The sequence below is a fragment of the Palaemon carinicauda genome, chromosome 11 (genome assembly GCF_036898095.1).
Source record: "Palaemon carinicauda isolate YSFRI2023 chromosome 11, ASM3689809v2, whole genome shotgun sequence".
Lineage (NCBI taxonomy): Eukaryota > Metazoa > Arthropoda > Malacostraca > Decapoda > Palaemonidae > Palaemon > Palaemon carinicauda.
Window position 1 is genome coordinate 144822472 of NC_090735.1, and position 22888 is coordinate 144845359.

The 22888-nt window shown below is 41.4% G+C and overlaps 1 protein-coding gene across 1 annotated transcript in view; it reads left to right on the forward strand.

The window, feature by feature from the left end:
• The window catches only part of LOC137650279 (growth hormone-inducible transmembrane protein-like), a 74437-nt gene extending 52383 nt beyond the window's left edge, over nt 1–22054 (forward strand). The window contains exons 4-7 of the mRNA XM_068383597.1: nt 8843–8993; nt 12536–12722; nt 20594–20814; nt 21125–22054. Of these exons, the coding sequence (XP_068239698.1) occupies nt 8843–8993; nt 12536–12722; nt 20594–20814; nt 21125–21274 (709 nt within the window). The 3' untranslated portion in view covers nt 21275–22054. The remainder of the gene's footprint in view (nt 1–8842; nt 8994–12535; nt 12723–20593; nt 20815–21124) is intronic.
• Nucleotides 22055–22888: the final 834 nt, after the last annotated feature.

Below are 22888 nucleotides of genomic sequence, written 5' to 3' on the forward strand. Positions count from 1 at the left end.
CAGCTGTGAAGGGATAGGAGAGGAACCAGAGGATGCTAGTGAAGGTAGTCTATTCTTATTGCTGCTACAATGGGGCAATGTGGCAGTATCACGAAACAGGATCGGGTGGTAAAAACTCTTCAGGACGATTAATGCCTTGCGGTTCTTTGGTTCTTACCCCCCATTACTTGAACTTCCATAAAGTGTACGTCTTACCACTCAACCTCGGTAAAGTTCCTCGCCCTTCATTCACAAGTGAGGAAGATGCTGGACAAAGGTGGGACAGATCTCTAGGCTTATACAGTTGCCTGTTCCTAATGAAAAAGTCAAGTGGGGACTGGAGACAGTCATGGTCCTCTCCACCCTGAATGAGTTTGAAATGCAGATTCATTTCAAGATGAAAACAGAAAGTGCTGTACGAGCTGCCATTAAGAGGAATGACTTAATGCTTTCTCTGTAGGTGAGCGATCCATATTTCCAGATACCAGTTTTTCAGATTTCCAGGCGGTTCCTCTGCTTTGTCCTTTGTAGGAAGATCTTCCATTTCAAAGTCCTTTGCTTCAGACCGTCGATGGCCCCCCAAGATTCACTCTAGTGTTCACACTCGTCTCAGCTAGGGTTTATGTCTAAGGTACCTAGACGATTAGCTGATCCTGTGTTCTCTGAGACAGCTCCTCCAACATCGAGACAGGCTTCTCTCATTTTGCCATGATCTGGGGATCTTGGTAAAGCTAGACAAGCCTCTCGCTGCCAAACAGATGATTGAGTACCTGGAATGGGGATAGACACACTAGTAGGGAAAGTTTTCCCTCTTAACAACTGTGTCAGCAGATTTAGAAGAGTGGAGTGACCTTTCTTGCTCCAGCAACAGTTACTGTTTTGACATTGGCTGTGCCACTGGAACATCACTCTTCCCTGGAGATGCTCTTGCCATATGGGCTTATACTGTAGGTTGGCCAAGGTACCAGCTATCCATTGACATACTACCACTAGAGAGTTATTGGGTCCTTTGACGGGCCAGACAATACTACATTGGATCTTTATCTCTAGTTACGGTTAATTTCCCTTTGCCTACGCTAACACCGAATAGTGTGGCCTATTCTTGACATATTCTTCTCTTTCCTCATACACCTGACAACAATGAGATAACCAAACAATTCTTCGCTCAAGGGGCTAACTGCTGCACTATAATTGTGCAGTGGCTACATGGATAGAAGAGTAGAAGAGACTCTTTAGCTATGGTAAGTAACTCTTCTAGGAGAAGGACACTCTAAAATCAAACCACTGTTCTCTAGTTTTGGATAGGGCCATAGGTAGTAGGTTGGCCTGCACACCACCTGTTGAGATACTACCGCTAGAGAGTTTTGGGATCCTGTGACTGGCCAGCCAGTACTAAATTAGATCCTTCTCCCTGGTTACGATTCACTTTCCCTTTGCCTACACATACTAAATAGTCTGGCCTATTCTTTAGATTCTCCTCTGTCCTCATACACCTGACAACACTGAGATTACCAAACAATTCTTCTTTACCCAAGGGGTTAACCACTGTACTGTAATTGTTCAGTGGCTACTTTCTTCTTGGTAAGGGTAGAAGAGACTTTAGCTATGGTAAGCAGCTCTTCTAGGAAAAGGACACTCCAAAATCAAACCCTGTTCTAGTCTTGGGTAGTGCTATAGCCTCTCTACCATGGTCTTTCACTGTCTTGAGTTAGAGTTCTCTTGCTTGAGGGTACATTTGGGCACGCACTTCTATCTAATTTCTCTTATTTTGTTAAAGTTTTTATAGTTTATTTAGGATATATTTATTTTAATGTCACTGTTCTTAAAATATTTTATTTTTCTTAGTTTCCTTTCCTCTCTGGGTTGTTTTCCCTGTTGTTGCCCCTGGGCTTATAACATCCTGCTTTTCTAACTAGGGTGGTAGCTTAGCAAGTAGTAGTAATAATAATAATAGCCTCTGTACCATGGACTTTCACTGTCTTGGGATAGAGTTCTATTGGTTGAGGGTACAGGGTACACTCGGGTACACTATTCTATCTTAATTATCCTTCTCTTGTTTTTTTTCAAAGTTTTTATAGGTTATATATGAAAGATTTATTTTAATGTTATGAAATGTCTGGTAGAGTGTCTGGGATTGAAAGGGGAAGAGCGAGAGAGGGTGTGGCTTTATTGCTGAGTGAATGGATGACAGGTAAAGTAGTGGAATGGAAGGAGATATCATCTAGGTTAATGTGGGTAAGGGTTAGGTTGGGTAGGGAATGTTGGGCGTTTGTCAGTGCGTATGGGCCAGGTAGTGAAAAAAGGGAAGAAGAGCGGAATGAGTTCTGGAGTGAATTAACTAGGTGTGTAGAAGGACTGGGTAGAAGGAATTATGTAGTTGTTATGGGTGACTTAAATGCTAGAGTGGGCGCTGGAGAGGTAGAAGGTGTCATTGGAAAATATGGCGTACCAGGTGAAAATGAGAGTGGTGAGAGACTGGTAGATATGTGTGTTGAACAAGAGATGGTAATAAGTGCTAGCTTTTTTAGAAAGAAAGATAAAAATAAGTATACATGGGTGAGAGTGGCAAATGGAAGAGTAGTAGAAAGGGCATTAATGGATTATGTGTTGATAACTAAAAGAAGGTTTGGAAGATTGAAAGACGTGCACGTGTTTAGGGGTATGGCTAACGGCATGTCTGATCATTTTTTGGTGGAAGGAAAATTAGTTGTAGCAAAAGAGTGGGGGAATAGAGTAGGTGGATGTAAAAGGGAGCTAGTGAGGGTTGAAGAGCTAATAAAACCGGGGGTAAAAAGTAAATATCAGGAAAGGTTGAAAATGGCATATGACGAGGTGAGAGTAAGAGAAACTGGTAATTTAGAGGAGGAGTGGAAGTTAGCAAAAGAAAATTTTGTTGGGATTGCAAGTGATGTATGTGGCAAGAAGGTTGTTGGAGGCAGCATGAGGAAGGGCAGTGAATGGTGGAATGAAGGAGTGAAGGTAAAAGTGGAAGAGAAAAAGAGGGCTTTTGAAGAATGGCTGCAGAGTAATAGTATAGAGAAGTATGAAAAATATAGAGAGCAAAAGGTGGAAGTAAAGCGCAAGGTACGTGAGGCAAAGAGGGCAGCTGACCTGAGGTGGGGTCAGGGACTGGGTCAGTCATATGAAGAGAATAAGAAGAAGTTTTGGAAAGAAGTGAAGAGAGTAAGGAAGGCCGGCGCAAGAATTGAAGAGACAGTGAAAGATGGAAATGGAAGGTTGTTAAAAGGAGAGGAGGCAAGGAAAAGGTGGGCGGAATATTTTGAAAGTTTGCTGAATGTTGAGGATGATAGGGAGGCAGATATAATTGCTGTTCCAGGTGTTGAGGTGCCAGTGATGGGAGATGAGAATGAGAGAGATTACAATAGAGGAAGTGAGGAGAGCACTAGATGAAACGAGAGTAGGAAAAGCATCTGGTATGGATGGTGTGAAAGCTGAGATGTTGAAGGAAGGGGGTGTGACTGTACTTGAATGGTTGGTGAGATTGTTTAATGTGTGTTTTGTGTTGTCAATGGTACCAGTAGATTGGGTCTGTGCATGTATTGTACCACTATATAAGGGTAAGGGAGATGTGCATGAGTGTTGTAATTCAAGAGGTATTAGTTTGTTGAGTGTAGTTGGAAAAGTGTATGGTAGAGTACTGATTAATAGGATTAAGGATAAAACAGAGAATGCAATATTGGAAGTACAGGGTGGTTTTAGAAGAGGTAGGGGTTGTATGAATCAGATTTTTACAGTTAGGCAGATATGTGAGAAATATTTAGCAAAAGGTAAGGAGGTGTATGTTGCGTTTATGGATCTGGAGAAAGCATATGATAGAGTTGATAGGGAAGCAATGTGGAATGTGATGAGGTTATATGGAGTTGGTGGAAGGTTGTTGCAAGCAGTGAAAAGTTTCTACAAAGGTAGTAAAGCATGTGTTAGAATAGGAAATGAAGTGAGCGATTGGTTTCCAGTGAGAGTGGGGCTGAGACAGGGATGTGTGATGTCGCCGTGGTTGTTTAACTTGTATGTTGATGGAGTGGTGAGAGAGGTGAATGCTCGAGTGCTTGGACGAGGATTAAAACTGGTAGGCGAGAATGATCATGAATGGGAGGTAAATCAGTTGTTGTTTGCGGATGATACTGTACTGGTAGCAGACACAGAAGAGAAGCTTGACCGACTAGTGACAGAATTTGGAAGGGTGTGTGAGAGAAGGAAGTTGAGAGTTAATGTGGGTAAGAGTAAGGTTATGAGATGTACGAGAAGGGAAGGTGGTGCAAGGTTGAATGTCATGTTGAATGGAGAGTTACTTGAGGAGGTGGATCAGTTTAAGTACTTGGGGTCTGTTGTTGCAGCAAATGGTGGAGTGGAAGCAGATGTACGTCAGAGAGTGAATGAAGGTTGCAAAGTGTTGGGGGCAGTAAAAAATAGAGGGTTGGGCATGAATGTAAAGAGAGTTCTATATGAGAAAGTGATTGTACCAACTGTGATGTATGGATCGGAGTTGTGGGGAATGAAAGTGATGGAGAGACAGAAATTGAATGTGTTTGAGATGAAGTGTCTGAGGAGTATGGCTGGTGTATCTCGAGTAGATAGGGTTAGGAACGAAGTGGTGAGGGTGAGAACGGGTGTAAGAAATGAGTTAGCGGCTAGAGTGGAAATGAATGTGTTGAGGTGGTTTGGCCATGTTGAGAGAATGGAAAATGGCTGTCTGCTAAAGAAGGTGATGAATGCAAGAGTTGATGGGAGAAGTACAAGAGGAAGGCCAAGGTTTGGGTGGATGGATGGTGTGAAGAAAGCTCTGGGTGATAGGAGGTTAGATGTGAGAGAGGCAAGAGAGCGTGCTAGAAATAGGAATGAATGGCGAGCGATTGTGACGCAGTTCTGGTAGGCCCTGCTGCTTCCTCCGGTGCCTTAGATGACCGCGGAGGTAGCAGCAGTAGGGGACTCAGCAGTATGAAGCTTCATCAGTGGTGGAAATGTGGGAGGTTGGGCTGTGGCACCCTAGCAGTACCAGCTGAACTCGGCTGAGTTCCTGGTTAGGCTGGAGGAACGTAGAGAGTAGAGGTCCCCTTTTTTGTTTTGTTTCTTGTTGTTGTCGGCTACCCCCCAAAATTGGGGGAAGTGCCTTTGGTATATGTATGTATGTACTATTATTAAAATATTTTGTTTTTATTGTTAATTAATTCTCTTGTAGTATATTTATTTCCTGTTGGAGCTCTTGGGCTTGTAGCATCCTGCTTTTCAAACTAGAGTTGTAGCTTAGCAAGTATTAATCTCTATTCTATTTACCAAGGCACATCCCTCAATTTTGGGGTTTAGCCAACATCAAAAATAGGAACAAAAAGGGAGTTTGGCTGGTACTGCTAGGGTACCACAGCCCACCCTTCCCCGTTATCCACCACAAATGAAGTATCATGTGCTGAATCCCCTACTGCTGCTACCTACACGGTCACCAAGCCGACTGGAGGAAGCAGGAGGGCATACCAGAACTATGTCACACCATTCATTCCTATTTCTAGCATGCTCCCTTTCCTCTCTCACATCTATCCTCCTATCACTGAGAGTTCTCTTCACTCCATCCACCCAAACCTTGGCCTTCCTCTTGTACTTTTCCCATTAACTCTTTCATTCATCACCTTCAGCACACAGCCACTTTCCATTCTCTATATGGCCAAACCACCTCAGCACATTCATATCCACTCTAGCTGCTAAATCATTTCTTACACCTGTCCTCACCCTCACTACTTCATTCCTAACCTTATCTATCTGAGATACTCAACCACACTCCTTAAAAACTTCATCTCGAACACATTCAAATTCTGTCTCACTGTCACTTTCATTCCCCACATCTCTGATCCATACATCACAGTTGGTACAATTTCTTTCTCATACAAAACTCTCTTTACATTCATGCCTAACCCTCTATTCTTTATCACTCCCTTCACTGCCCCCAACACTTACATCCTTCATTTACTCTCTGATGTACATCAGCAACAACAGACCCAAAGTACTTAAACTGATATATTTTCTCAAGTACCGGTAACTCTCCATTCAACATGACATTCAACCTAGCACCCCCTACCCTTATCGTGCATCTCATAGCCTTACTCTTCCCCACATTAACTCTCAGCTTCCTTCTCTCACATACCCTTCCAAACTGTCACTAATCGACCAAGCTTCTCTTTTGAGTCTGCAACCAGTACAGTATCATCTGCAAACAACAACTGACTTACCTCCCATTTATGATCACTTTCATCTATCAGTTTTGCTCCTTGACGAAGCACTCGAGCATTCACCCCTCTCAGTGGTGCCTTAAGAGACACTGGTCAGCAGCCAACAATCCCCCTCATCATATTCTTTTGGTTGAACAGGAAGTGAGGAATGACTTAGTCTGGTGGCTGAAGAATTAGAACCTCATAAACGTGACTCCTTTGAAATGTTCCTCTCCAGAAAGGCTACTGCTTGTAGATCCATCAAGGAAAACCCTGGCACTCACGCCTAAGAAATTGGTGCAGGATGCTGGTCCAAGGAATAGAAGAGCATGTAAATTAACTCGCTGGAACTGAATGCAATAGCATGTGATAGGCCACTCGGTAGCTTTGGTGAGCTACAACACTACAGTAATGGCATCACAGAACCTCTGTGCATTGGCAAAGCAGGCTCACTCATGGGCACTAGGCAACGCAGAGAAACTGTTGGCAACATTCATTCCAGGCGAGAGGAATGTTAATCGCCGAAAAGTTTAATTACTATTGACTAGTGGTCGGAGCAGAGTGGGCCCTTCTTCCTCAAGTGACATAGATCCTTTTAACCTTGTGGGGTTCCCCAGCAAGAGACATGTTTGCTATAAGGCTCAACAAGTAGCTGCAAATCTTCTTCTCATGAGTATCAAATAAGACTGCAGCACTAGAGGATATCTTTTAACACCCATGGGGCAACCTTAACATATAGTGTGGCTGATTTAATTTAAAAGTAGTCAACAGGGTACTGAATACTCTGAACTTCGGATTGACTTTCGTAGCTTTCAAATGGCTAGTAGCAAATTGGTACCTAGAATTCATGATGCTTTTTACTGAGGTACTGAAAACGCTACCCAAATTGCCCAGCCTTATTTGCCAGCTGCATCTACAGACACACCACCACTCGGTGACATCCCTGTCACTTCACAGGTGGATACTACTGTATCTACCATCTTTGGGCTTTTCGCGAGACACTGCACGGAAAGTGTCTGGATACCTCCGTAAATCCTATATGGCAGTTTACTGGGCAAAATGAGCCATATTCTGCAGTTATAGAAAGGATACTTCCCTTGTAAGAGCCATTATACAATAGATAGCAGACTTCCTTGTCTACTGTTGCAGACAAATTCCTCTGTGTTATCCTAGGCCTTTCCTCTTTCTGGGATTTGTCAGTGCTCATGAAGAACCTTCCAGCAGTCCTGCCATCTTAGGAGAAATCAAACCACCCGTGTGAAACGTCACCAAAGTTCTTGAGCCTCTTAAGAGAGCTCTGTACTTTATGAATATATTAGGCAAGTACACTATAGTTCAAGGAGCTTAGGCTTAAGACAGTTTCTTGTCAGCAAAGGAAGTAAGCAATCTTCTCGGCATGTCACATCTTTTTAGTCATAGTGAGGGATCCAGAAAAGTTTTCTTCGTTCTTGAGTCACCAAAACTCAGAACTCGGCCGTAGATGACCCCAGGTTTGAGACCTCCATCTTCTCAATCAGGAAAGCAACTGAGTCTTAATGATTTACTTCTTTGCTTTGTGAGGGCACTAAGATACTACGTGAAGCAGACTCAACTCTTCAGGCCACAGTTCCAAAACCTATTCATCAGTTGGAGGGGAACCAGAAGAATCTGCATATGCACCCATGAAGTTGGAGGAGTGCGAGCAAAACTAATCTTTAGGAAGAACCTGTTAGTGGAGCAAGTCTTGATGGTGGGAGCCTTGAAAATACCAGACAACCTTCACAGCAATTACTTCTGAGAATGTACCCACAAATCCTTTAATATGTTTTCCCTACAACCTGTGTTCGCTTCTCAGTAGGGTATGCAGTATATATGGCTCTTTCACAGGATAAGAAGCATCTCGTCTTAGATAGTGGTTGCTACGGTAGTCTAGAGTAAACTACCATACTGAGGAACTATTCTGTTTAGTTTAGTGTAGAAGTTTTTCTCACATCATTCTGGAAGGGGGCCGATGAACTGAAATGTGAATCCATCACTTCCAATCGGCAGTACATTTAAGACGTCATATCCCAATGAGGATGTAGTTTCCTCTGTGACTATCTCGCTACTGACGAAGATTAGCGTGTCAGCAATGACCTGAAATTTTCAGGTACAGTAGATGGGATTAGATTTGGGTCAACACTCTTACACCTACAGTATAGAGTGTCCTGGCAATAGGAACCTCCTCCCTTCTAAAGGGCAAGAGTTTATATTCGTGTAGGAACAAATCTTTAACAGCCAAATCTCCAATTTCGCTGAGATCGTAATCCAATTAATGGACTCGGGTTTGGTTAGGAAAAATGTCTATTACTTTTAGAATATGCAAATTTTTACTAGCATTCTCTTATGATACTCACACACCTTTATCTGGACGAGTCGTAAGTTTCTCCTGTAACAAAGGCACATGGGTAGGGTAATTAAAAGCTATTTATAGTCCTGTAATTCATGTTACTGTACACTTTTTTTTATATGTATAAGTGAATTCATTGTTAAAGGTCATGCATGGCCTTTAACATAGTACATTGTTATTTGTTCATTGCTAGCAGAAAACATTAATTTATAATACTGTAGATGTGAAGAATTTCACTAAATATTCTATATTAGTTGAACGTTTATATTTTTCCTTGTAGTGTATGGCCACAGCACGTCCGAGACCGCATCAGAGACACGTACATGTACTTTGGGGCTTCTTGTGCGGTAGCAGCTTCTTCAGCAGTGGCTGTTTTTCGATCACCTCTTGGACATAGGTTCTTTGCCTTATGCTCAAGGCACCCAATTATGGTGAGTAATTTGTAATATTGCTGGACAGTTCTCATAGTTCATACATATTTTCATTCCCTGTAACCTAAGTAGGAGTATTAAAATTATTTTAATATTTAAGGATTAGTTTTTATAAAAGAATAAAACTTTGCTTTATGCTTACTCTAATTATGGAAAAAGTAAATTGCAATGCATAGTTGTTCCGGTACAAATACAAACCCTCCGCTATTTATAGGGGTATTAGGCTACTTTCGGTGTAGCTAAAAGGCGAGCCATGATAATTTTAGTGAGGGATAACTACCCCAACTGTTAGTTAGCAGGTGGGGTTGGGGTAGACTGGCTACCCCGCTCACTCACACCAGTCGGCTGAGTAACCACTTTACTTTATGGCTCGTTAGAGGACGGACATGTTGCCATTCTCTCCCGTAAAGACTTGCCTTGATTATTAAACAGGTAATTCTGTTTATTTTATTTGTTTTATTTTTATACATACATATATATTTACAGTGGAACCTCAGTACTCGAACAGCTCACAACTCAAACAAATCTTTATATGACCAAAAAATGTTATTTCAAAATGTGTCTGAATTTGAACAAATTTTCGAAACCCAACCAGCAGAGTTGACCTGAACTGGTCCAAACAGCATTCCATGCCAACTTCACAGCGTCAGTTTGAGCCAGCCTGCCATCGAAGGAAGACTCACGTGTTCCCTTGTGTTTTAGATTGTGCTAATCTGGATTTTTTTTGCTTTCTTTATTAACTCTGGGTGTTCATAATGAGTCCAAAGAAAGCCAGAAGTGAACAGAAAGAGAAGAGGAAGACAGTGAGAGCAACAATGGAACTAAAAAAGGAAATAATTGCCAATTTTGAAAATGGTGTTCGTGTTTCGGATCTCGCTGCGCAGTATGGCATTCCAAAATCTGTGATTTCAACTTTCCTCAAGAACAAGAAGTGATAAAGGCAGATAATGTTGCAAAGGGTGTGACTTTGATAACGAAGAAAAGGTCGCAGGTAATGGAGGAAATGGAAAAGCTGCTGCTAATATTAATCAGGGAAAAGGAGTTAGCCAATGATAGCATTAGTGAAGCTTTTATTTGCGAAAAAGCCTTACAAATTTACGGTGACCTAGAAAAGAAAATGCCTAGTACAAGAGCCGAAAGTGAAACATTTAGGCTCAAAGCCAGTAGAGGTTAGTTTGAAAAATTAAAAAACAAAACTGGCATACATCGTGTAACAAGACATGGCGAGGCAGCAAGTTCGAACAAAGCTGCAGCCAAAAACTTGGTTAAAGAATTTAATGCTTATATAAAGGAAGAACAGTTTCTTCCTCAACAGGTTTTCAATTGTGACGAGACCTGGTTATTCTGGAAAAAAATGCCGGCCAGTACGTACATTACGGAGGAGGGAAAATCACTGCCCAGACACAAGCCCATGAAGGATAGGCTCACTCTTTTGTTGTGTGCAAATACTAGCACTGACTGTAAAATAGAACCTTTGCTTGTCTATCATTCAGACAACCCCCGGGTCTTTAAAAAGAACAATGTAATGAAAAGTAAATTGCCTTTTATGTGATGGGCAAACACAAAGGCATGGGTAACCAGACAGTCTTTCAATGAGTGGGTCCATGAGGTGTTTGCCCCCCTAAGAGAACGAATATCTGACGACAAAGAATTTGCCAATAAAATGCCTGTTAATTATGGACAATGCTCCTGCTCACCCCACAGGTTTAGAGGATGAATTAGTTGATGAATTCAGTTTCATCAAAGTTAAATTCCTACCGCCGAATATGACGCCAATTTTTCAGCCCATGGACCAACGGGTCATTTCGAATTTTAAAAAACTGTACACAAAAGCCCTTTTTTCAAAAGTGTTTCAAAGTGACTAATGACACACAGCTAACACTTCGAGAACTCTGGAAACAACACTTTAGTATCTTGAGCTTTGTGAATCTCCTTGACAGTGCATGGAGTGCTGTAATATACCGTGCGATAAATTCGCCATGGAGAAAACTGTGGTCAGAATGTGTATCGAAGAAAGTGCTGTCATTGATGAGATTTTGACCATGGGGAAAACTTTGGGACTGGCGGTTCAACAAGAGGACATTGATGAGCTTTTAGAAGGACACATTACTGAGTTAACAACCAAAGAGTTGCTGCATCTGTAACAACAACAACAGCAGCAGCAGCAGAAGAATATGGTAGAAGACCTTTCACCAGAAGAGGATGAAGGAAGGGAGGAGGTTCCAAGTGTCTTAACCAATGAAAGGTGTGCAAAATGGGGTGAACTGCAGCTTTTTGTTGAGAAATTTCATTCGGACACAGTTGTGGCAAATCGTTCTGTGAACATTTTTAATGAGTATGTCATGTCCCACTTAAGGAGAATAGTGCAACGAAGAAAAAAAAACAGGGTTCTACTATTCTTGATCTCAGATTGAAGTAGAGAGAACTCTTGGTCATAGCCAAGGCCAGTTGGCAAGGACTTCATCCCTCATAAGTGTAAATCACCCCTATAAATAGCTAGAGGGTTTGTATTTGCACCAGAACAAATAACAAATTTGGAAGAAATTTGTATTTTTCCTAGCATACAAACCTGGAACTATTTATACTAATTGGGCCGCCACCCTGTCCCCAATAAGTTCTGCCAGAAAGCAAACTGATCACTCAGCCAAGAGGTGTGAGTGAGCGGGGTAGCTACCCCACCTCTACCTTCTAACTAGCGGGTGGGGTAGTTATTCCTCGCTAAAATTTGTCTTGACTCGTCTTTCAGCTACGCCGAAAGTAATACCCTTATAAATAGCTCCAGGTTTGTATGGTAGGTAAAATACAAATTGCTTCTAAATTTGTCATTTCAAGGTGCATCTGCTGGTCTTGCCCTCAGCTGCAAACTTACAAATAATAAAGAAACAGCAGTTTAGTTCAGGGAAAAATTAAGCACAAGTGCCATTAATTGGTGGATATCTTGATAATTTAATCAGTTTGAATTATAAAGACTACTGAAGCATCTGAGGTACTATTTGGCTCTTCATTCAAATTTGAGCACCATATTCCTATTGTATATTTAATTTGTTGTAGAATGTTGCTTTGTTGTCACTAAATAAATTAGACAGTTTTACTCAAGTCTCAAACAATACATAAAATGATAATTTTTCTTCATATGAGAAATTTTAGGGAATAGCCTGGATGAATTCTGTTATATGGGCTGTACCTAAGAAGTTCTGCAATATACATCTGGCAGATGATACAATTATTTTGTTTATTATTTCTTATAAATTATTTTCTAAAGATTCAAGCATCATTATTAGGTTAGCTTCTGTAGAAACAATAGACTCCATCAGAGTTAGTGCCCCAATCAGTGAGACATCTTTTTAATAAGTTCTATATATGTTGATATTCTAGTTATTTATAGTATTACATATTAATCATTCATTCATTGTTGTAGATTTTGCAACATGCATTAGGGGTTAGATCTTTAGGAAACTCCTGTGTTGTTTTCAGTTGCCTTAATACAGTAATGTTATTCTAACATTTCGTAAGAATGAAATTAAGTAAAAATCATCTTACAGTCAACTGTGGGTCTGATGGCTGGCCTCATAGCAACAGGCACTGCAATGAGCTCTATCCCCTATTCTCCTGGAATAGGGTCCAAACAAATGTTGTGGCTGGTTAATTGCGGGATGATCGGTCTTATCGTAGCTCCAATTGGTGCCCTAGGAGGAGCTATTGCCATGAGAGCAGCTTGGTACACTGCTGGTTAGTATGAATATCTTTTTCTTATGAATTTCATGTTTGCAATAAACCATCTTTTTAGTTATAAGTCCTTGTTTTTAATCTCTTGACTTTGATAGCTTAATAACCGAAGCCTTGAAGAATTGACCTTTGGATTTTTCCAGTTTTAAAGATTTTTATTTATTTCCTAGCTATGGAGGGTACATTTTGAATATTAATTCTAATAGATGTGATCCGTTTGTTGTCATTTGTTCCGACACGAATCCTTACCACGTCCCAAATAACGGGAGGTTACTCTAAGCATCAGCTTCTGGACCAGAATTCCCCCGCCCAACTGGATATCTCCTCCCCCTCCTTCTCACGTGCATGACTCTGACCTCTCTCTGTTTTCGTAGCATGCCCTAGACGGATGCTACAGTTGACCTTCCAGGTCGCCCTTAACCATTCTTACTCTGGTCGTGCTCACGATCACACGTCCTTCCATCTCGCTTGCTCTCGTCCGGGTTTTTCTGTGTTTAATGCATGCTTCTCTTGTGGATCTCATGTTCCTCGATCTCCATTATGGAATCTGTGCAAGTGCAACGTCGTGACCCTGATGTTAGTGAGAGGTTGTGTGCAGCCCTTTTTTTTCCCACATGTTGTGTACCTCGTGTCGGGGCCATGTGTGTTCCTGGAACGACACCTGTGATTAGTGTGCGGGCTGGAACAATGCCCAATGGGCCAAGATGGTCACGAAAAAGAAGAAGCCCATGAGGGATAAGTTGCCCTCAAAGAAGGGCAGTGATTTTCGTCTTTCTTTGGTCTTCGTCCGTGCCAAGTGTTGCATGTCCCACTCTGTCCCTTGTGTTACCCGCGGTAGCGAAGGAAGTTCCTGCTGGGTCAGAGGGAGTTTCTTGTGTTTCACCCCCTGGGGCCAGGAGTGTCTCTCCTTGCAAGATGGGCAGCAGAACCATCTTCCTAACTTTCCATTCGGCGGGGAGGTCCACAGAGAAGGTTGTGGGAATATACAGGCAATAATCTCTTAACTGTGAGCGCTTGCTCCAGGGTTGCACGGCTCATTCAGAGGATGACCCTTATCCCTGCTCAGAGGCTCCTTGTGGTAACCACATAGCCCGATCTGCTTTTCCACCGATGGCATGATGAGGACAATCAAACCCTATAGGTCTTCAGAGCCTCAGAGCTGCCAACCCTCTTCCTGGTGCGGGCTTACAGACTGTTATTCACCGCCAGTGGCCGGCTCCTCTGCGGGTAGAGGAGTCGCCTTCCGCTCTCGGGGTGGCATCATTATCCTCCACTCAGTGGCGCTTCGCAGCCGATCTGACCTTGTGAGAGCAAGGAGGGATTTTGTCCTCAAAAGGTTGGCAAAGCAACTCCTGGACAGGGAGCTGAGGGCTCTTAGGGGCACCCTCATGGTCAAAGAAGCTCTCTTCTTGGAGGACATGGTAGAAGAGGCACTAAATAAATGGAGGAAGAGAGTCACGACGTGATGCTCCACAGGGCTTCCACATCTTTGTCGGCCTCGTTCGTCACATCCCCTATACCGGCCTCGTGACCACCCTTGTCGTCGCATACGTCAAGAAACAGGGCGGCCTGCGCTCCCGCCAGATCCACAAAAATCTTATCTTGGGCCGAGGACAATGCCATCTCTCTGATGGCCAGGTACATCCCGGGAAAAAGGAACGTAGTCGCGGATGGTTTCAGCAGGAGTGGTCAAGTGTTGCCGGGGGAATGATTCCTTCATCCGGAGGTAGCAAGGGCAGTGATAGAGAAGTGGGGCTCACCGTGCCAGGACATCTTCGCAACAAAACTGAACACGAAGTTGCCAGTCTTTTGATCCTCGGTGCCAAACCCAGCAGCAGCCCTTGAAGACGCATTTCAACAACCATGGGACGGTCTCGACATGCAATCCTTCCATCCATTTACCCTTCTGCAACAGACCTTAAACCGTCTTCGGTGGGCAAAGCAGACAAAGATCACCTTGGTAGCCCCATGGTGGCCCGAAAAGGAGTGGTTCACGAACCTAAGGTTATTGGCAACCTCAGTGGCCCTTGCCTCTGCGACGAGACCACCTAAGACAACCTCACTTCCAGAAGTTCCACGAAGGCCTCCAATACCTCTCCCTTCACGTGTGGAGACTATCCAGCGTTTGCTGAGGAGAGAGGGGTACTCCAAAAGGGCAGCTGCTCAGATGACCTCAAATCCAAGACAATCCTCGAGAGCCATATACCAGGCGAGATGGGCAACCTTTGGCAAATGGTGCGACAAAGTGGCCATTCAGCACCTCAAGACCTCAATCCCAGTCATCGCGGAATTCCTGGTACACTTCGACTCAACCAGGGCATGTCGGTACCAGCAGTAAAGGGATTCCGAGCGTCACGGGCCAGGTACTCCTTCTCAAGTGCTTGAACCTAAGCTCCTCTGAGATCCTCTTGATGCTGGTAAAAAGAGTTTGAACCCTCCTGCCACCCCAGGACCCATAATGCAGCCTTGTGGGACATTATTAGTCCTCAACGCCCTGAAGAAGCCACCATTTGAGCCCGAGACAAATTACTGACAGGGAACTGAGTCTGAAGACTGTGTTCCACCTTGGCCAATAAGGTGGGCAAACTCCACGTGATCTAAGCGGACGTCTCCCACTCTCACAGGTGTAAGTAATTGTTCTTCAAATTCGTTCCCTCCTTCGTGGTGAAGACGCAGAACCCGGCGGTAGGTGACCACCACTTCAACGAGTTTGCCATCCCCACTATTCCCAGGACAGATAACCCAGAGGACCTTCTATTGTGCCCAGTGAGGACGGTGTAGAAATATCTCTCGAGGACCTCCACCCTCCGATTTGCTATCAGGAAACTGTTCATGACGACAGGTAGAATGAAGAAGGCGGTCTCTAATAATGCAATCTCCTCCTGGCTCTGGGAGACGATCAGAAGGGCGTACCTGACGAAGGGCGAAGCCTCCCCCATGTCCGTCAAACCTCACGACATCTGGGGCATCAGCACCTCCTTGACCTTTGAGAGGAACATGGCAGTCGGCCATGTGCTGAGGGCAGGTGTATGGTCAAGACAGTCAACTTTCATGGCCCACTACCTTAAGGACTGCTCCCTCAAGTCCCGGGAGGGGTTCAAGCTCGGCCCCGTCATGGTCGGCCAGCAGAGGATTTAAGGACATTTCCCGCGACACAGTCCGGATGGGATGGCAAGGGGTAGAGCGTTTCAGTCCCTTTCTCCTTGGCCTGCCACGAAAAAGCCCTGAAAAGAAGACGACACCCCCTGGGTGAGTCTTACTTAGTTAACCTACTTTCCTCGAAAGGTTTTTGGTTTTCCCCAATAGGCCTTAACCCCCTCTCCTCTACAGCTCTCTCACCTCTCTTGCAGGGTCTATTTCCCCGCCTCCTAATTCTGAGGTTCCTATTATTTGTGACGTGTTGAGGATTCGTGTCAAAACAAATGACAATTTACAAGAAAATTGTATTTTTCCTCACATACTTATCACGTTCCAATAACATAATTGCCCCCTCATCCATCCCCACTATATTCTTTTTTGTTTTGAAATACTTATTAATGTATGGGAGTTCATCGTAAATGGATACAATTATCTATGAGTTTTCATATAATGTACTGTACTATCATTAAAATCTTTTTATTTTTATTTTCCTTACACCAACGTTAACCAACAGAAATACTTCACAGTGCTGTCTGTATTTATAAAGGTTTTTTTTTAATGGTCCCATCTGTCACATTTATTATTTTTTCGTAGAAACTTACATAAACTTAATTTACAATCTTTTATCATTGCATAAATTCAAACTTTATTATTACTTTCAGTAGAACTTTCAGAAGAACTTTTAATTTATATTTCAACACTTTTTGTTACTAAAAATAAATAGTTTTTTTGGTTTTAAATGTGCGAAGTAAATTTGTAGGATACTGGTTGTGACATAAAAATAGATTACAATAAAATCAATTCTTGTTATCTACATGTTTGGTATTCACAAATTTCCTACAAAGGAAAAATGCTGAATTCAACTCTAAACTTCTTGACTGCAAAAAAAATTATATAAAAGATACTCTTTGTTATTCATGTGTGCATATATTCTCGAGAGCGGTAGCTTGAGATTAGCTGGTCACAACCAAAAGTATAGTTGGCAATATGTGATTGAAAAAATGCAAATGAAAAGGAAAATAATTCTTTAAGCACATTTAACTATTTAAGAAATTAAACTTTTTTAGAATGCAATTAACTATATAGTAATGTTAATTTCATTGTTAAACTTGCGGTTATTACATGTAATAATATATAGTTAATACAGCTATTTAGTTCAGGTAAAAATATAGTTAATTTAGTTAGAAAGTTGGGACTTGGAGTCTACGTTACAAACTTACCATATATTCTTATTGGAAAAATTTGTTTCATATAGGCGGCAGTTTTCATAAAGTAATTAATCGTGTATAACTTAGAGACATATGTACAGGACAATAAGTTGGGAACAGTGTATTAACCTTTTATGTCTTAGCTGGCACTTCAACATATTTTCATCATTATAAGACCCCTGAAATAGTAGATATTATCAACATTGCAGAAAACATAACATTTACAACTGTTTACTTTCTTGACGAGTCTTAAGATTCTCAGGAAAGAAGACTCCTCTTCAGGCTCGGTACAGGTAGACTGCAGGGTCTCACCTCGTCAAGACCTGGCAAGTCGGTAACACGGGAACTCTCCATGGACTCAAGAGAGAGATTTTGCCCTCTTCTGAGATATTTGATTGTTAGAGACTATGGAGTTTCTTGTAGTTTGTCAGTTTATTCTTCCTCTTTGAAGCAATGTCTTTCTTCTCCAACTTTGTCACTCCTGGAAAAGGAAGAGAGGTAGGGAGAAACATGATGTTCAGAGAAATGAGGTTCCATCTCATCTGGGGACTCAGGGTCTTGACATGGTTGTGGTGATGGCTCTTGGGTCGATTTACAAGACTGTGGTGATGGCTTGCTCTTGGGTCGATTCCGACCCTCTTGACAAACAATCTATAGGAGAGAGCCTGTATTCCCCCGTAAACTTTTGGAGCCCTGGTCTAGGATATGTAGGATGTGGATCCTCTTTCTTGATGTTCAGAGAAGCAACTTGCATTTCTGATGGATGTTTCAAATCCATAGGGTGTGATTATCCTTGTATTGGTGTTCTCTTTGCCCACAAGCATCTCTGAATAGTGCATGGGTTGGCGCTCTTTTGTGATCTATCACAACCCTCGAAAAAAGGGGAAAGGGTACTGGCCGGTCACCCGATGAAGTCGTTTTCCTTTGCGCTTTTGTCTCGGAGAACTTTGAGAGGCGTGTCTTTCAAATGTCTCCACTTCCAAGCTCGTACTATTCCTTGAGATGTCTGCTCTTGTGGGGTAAGTCATTTATAATTGAACTGTATGTGCGGCCTAGGCCGTGGGTGAGGGTGGCGTACTCATGGCTGCTGAGGTTGTGCGCTTGTGGCTGAGGATCTTGCGCTCGTGCGTGGCTGAGAGCTTCGCACTTGTGGTTGAGGGTTACTCGTGCGTAGTTGCAAGCTGCTAGGGTGCATGCTCCTTTACACGTCTTTCGCATGTGGAGCCCTACTCACCTGAGGTTTGCACTCTCTTTGGTGGTGCACTGCCACGGGAAGACTCAATTGGTGATGACACTCCATAGCCTTGTATGCCGCTGAGAGCTTCGTAATAAGATCTCTCGGAACCGAAGCCGCAAGAGGTACTGTATAGAGGCGCTCTTTGCTGTCTTAAAAGCCAAACCAGTACTCTCAACTGGTCTATAGCCCATAAAAACTTGAACGGGCAGAAAACACAGAGGCAAAGTCTTTGTCATAAGAATATTTCCCCTCTGATGTGTCGGTAGTCAGATCCCAACTTCCCTGACCTCAAGTATGAACCCAAGGAAGAAATATTGCGCTTGAATCTCTTCTTCCCCCTACTCTAAAATCTTGGCCACTGGGAGGACAACTACTCCCTGCACACATCGTAAGTGGAGTTCGAAGTGCATCGGTGCCATCTGCATGTCAGAAACAAATGGTAAGGATCAACCTTAACCTTGCTCATAAAGGTGTCACAGTATTGATCAGGCAACCTTGGACATGTCCCCGTTCTGGTAAGTTCCTTCACATTCATACTGAAATGAGGAAAAGAGAAAATCAGAAAAATTTCAGGCTGGCTTGAGAGCATCGAGAACATGTCTTTGCAGTTTGATGGCTAGAATACCAGCTTTAATGAAAAAAAAGGAGAAAATTTGAAAAATTTCAGGCTGGATGGAGAGCATCGAGAACATGTCTGTGCAGTTTCGTGGCTAGAATACCAGCTTTCGCCAGAATCTTACCCTTACGATACTAAAGGACTTAGGTTTTTATAGCTAGGAAAAATACAAATTCACTTTTAATTTTTGTGATTTTAGAGTAGTTTTATGAGTAGCCCAGGAGTATCTTGATCTTTTCATCAAGAGGGATGTGATACCTTCTGTTTTATTATCACTTTGTTTCCTTGTTGCAAATGAGAAACATGGTTTTTTGTTGAGAGCTATAATTTTAGAGTTGGAAACTCTCCAACTTCGTCATTTTGGTATTTTTAACGCAGTATCAAGTTTTCTTAACTTTTTGAAGGTACATGCTGTTATTCTTCTAAATTAGATTGTTTCTACGCACTGCCCATTTTTACAGATATCATTACGGACCTGCATTCCGGGTAAATAGTTCAATGGGGTAATGTTTTGTGGTAGACTATTTGTAGAAAGAATGTCAACATTTTTATTGTTACAAAAAATATTGGAAAAGAGAGATGATGATAACCTGAAAGTGTAACAAATAAGATTCAGCTCATACAACTTCAAATTGTTTGTTTGACAAGTGAGGATTAGAAGATTATGAATTGTTAAGGATAAGGTTAAAATACTGTATAGTGTTTGATGTATCTAAATCACTCGCAAGTGCTATTTTGCCCATGTGGGTCACTGCATGGTGATTTAACTTCTGTTTCCCTAGTCCTGCCTACAGCCAGCACCAGAACTGAGTGCATAGCAGGGTTGGTAATTAAGAAAAGAAAGTAAGAAATATGAAAGAAAAGTACAGTAGTGCACATAGTAACATAGTCTGCTGGTCAGGTGAATGAGAAGATGAAGCATTTATTGGTACAGTACTTACTAACTTTTAAGAGCAAACTTTAGTGATGTTCTCTTAGGTACAGATTAGTTTTCATCTTTGTAGTACAGTCCTTGGCCATTAGAAAATAGAGCCATTGCATTTTTATAGTTGTCTAAAAAGTTACAATAGATAGGAGGTTACCTTAAAGGATATGTAAAACACGTTAATTGGAGTCATTTTAATCTTAAAAATGGGAGCAGATGGCCAATTTCATTGCTTGGCAATAGTTGGTGGTAAAAGGTAATCTGAGATTAGAATGAATGTTGTTAGGACTTGCCTTTAGGCTTCAGAACAGTAGCCAAATCACATCTTATGGGAGAAGTGTTCACCTTCTTTCATAGGAAAAGAAAATCTTGATAACGGTAGGTTCCTAAATTGAACAAGTACCCTTTGTTTAGTGTTCTCAAGAGAAAGTGCCAAAAATACCAGTTAGGTCAATAATTTAAAAATTTGTTGATTATAATACAAAAAATTATTACTAATTATGTGTATTGTATTCTTTTTTCTATTTCTGATGGATTAAATGACATTAAATCTATGAATGTTGTCAACATTTAGTGTTTATATTGTTTCTAACTGTTAAAAGAAAAAAAAAATATTGATCTTGAACATATCTGGTTCAAATGTCTTCTTTTACTTTATTTATCCTAATTATAGTACAATAGAAAGTTTCATCTTTTTCAAAATATTATCACCAAAGAGCATTTCATCCTAGTTTTTTTTTTCTCTTGCAGGTGTCATTGGTGGCCTAAGTACTGTAGCTGTATGTGCCCCAAGTGATAAATTCTTGAACTGGGCAGGGCCATTGGGTATTGGTCTTGGTGGTGTACTTGTAGCTTCACTAGGATCTGCTTTCTTACCGCCAACATCTGCCTTGGGACTGTCCTTGTATTCTATTTCCCTGTATGGAGGGTTACTACTCTTCTCGGCCTTTTTGTTGTATGACACTCAGAAGGTAAGGTTTCTTAAATGAATTGCATACATTGCTGTAATGATCTCTTTATCAATTGTTCGCTATTTGAATTTCCTCCAGTCTCAAAGGTTATAGGATATGTTAAGAATCTGTATTAGTTTCTGTAAATATAATATAATATAAAATTAGGCATATGCTGTAAAGTAAACGGTTGCTTCATATATAATTTAAAAATTGCTCTCTCAGAAAAAATGGTCTAAGGATGGGAAATATTTTTCAATAGAATGAACGGAGAGTAGAAGACTAACCTCGTTTGTCTGAAATATGATCTTGATGTTTTTATTTTTTTCAGGTTGTACGTAAAGCTGAGACGCATCCCAACATGTGGGGTGTAGCTCCATATGACCCTATAAATGCATCCCACCACATTGTCATGGATGCTGTTAACATTTTCATCCGAATCGCGCAAATTCTGGCAATGGGTGGTGGAAGGCGAAAGTAAATAACTTGATGAATTAAATGACACTGATAAATCAAATAAGTAATTTTTACAAATGTATATAGACAAAACATACTCAGAATTTGCTAATGGCATTTGCTGGTTTTGATTGATGTTACCTGTCAGTAACCATTCACATTCTCTTTTTAGCTGTAATGAATACAAAGCTTTTCCTTAACTATGCTATTCTATCTGCTGGCTTTTGCCACAAAATCAAATAATTGGGCAAACTTTAACTTTGTTTGTAATATTTATGTCATCAAGAAAAAGATTATTGGATGTTTAAACATGGTATTTGACATTTGAAAAATATTCATTAAATATTTAAAAGTATAACCTAGTTGTCTTTACAGCTTTAAAGATATGTTGTGAAGTCTGTTGCTATCTTGTATTGTGATATTGAATAGTGTCATAAGAGTTGATTTTAATGGTTATCTTCAGAATACCAGTGTAAATTTTATTTCAAGAGGAAAAGAGCAGTGATGAAAAGTGTTGAAATATGAATACAGAAATACTCCAATGTGGTACTATAGTGCATACAGGATTAATTTTTTTAAGGAATTTTATTTGCAAGGAAATAATGTCATGTTTACTAAAAAAAAAAAAAAATTATCTGAAACATTTTAACATAAGGTAATCATTATTCATGCATCTTGTGTAGACCAAATCAACTGTAATACCCATGTATAAATTTCCTTTTTATTTGTAGATGGAAGATCCTTGTCAACCATTATGATCTATGGTGTACACTAATTATAATATATATTTATCATAAGTAGTAAACAGTATCCTCTTTCCTTTCATAAGCAATTGATTGTACTTTTAGGTCAACGTAGTTGTTCCGGAACTAGAATACAAACCTACGCTATTTATTAGGAGTATTACTTCCGGCGAAGCAGAAAGGACGAAACATTAAGATTTATCGAGGGTTAACTACCCCTCCCACTCACAAACTTGTGATTGAGCTCACTTTGCTTTTGCCTCGGAAGAAGAGTGGCGGTTACCGCTCTTCCTCGCTTATTTTGGACTGCCATTAATCGTGTCTTTTTAACTTGTTTTTCTTTTATATATATGAAAACATTGTTTTTCTTTTATATTATGAAAACATTCTTAATGTTTTTGTATATATGTTGTAAGATATCTTTACAGTGTTTGTGCTACGTGTGCGTCAGTGTAGGACGGCAAGTTCTCCAGAACTGAAAACCTTCCCTTAGGTAACCTTTCTTCCTTGGACATCGGTCATCCTGTTGGCAGATGTGTGACAGCGTAGGACAGCAAGTTCTCCAGGACAGAGAACCTTCCCTTATAACCTTTCTTCCTTGGACATGGTCATCCCATTGGCGGATGGCCTTCCGTGTCACTCAGCCGACGCCTCTGGAATTGTCATCGTTTGGATACTTCTCTGTTCAGCTGTTATCATCACCTTCCCCCTCTATGTGTTCTTATTGAAATCTGCTGGGGAAAGCGAGTGCTGACCTTTCGGAGCTGAACTTCGTTCTTCCTCTCTCCAAAGGTCTTTGCCGCTCACTCGTGGGCCGCCGGCAGTGTACTCTGCAGGGGTATCACCTTTCCCGTGAGCAGGTTAGGTTGTGCTTTCAAATGGTTTCCTTCATTTAT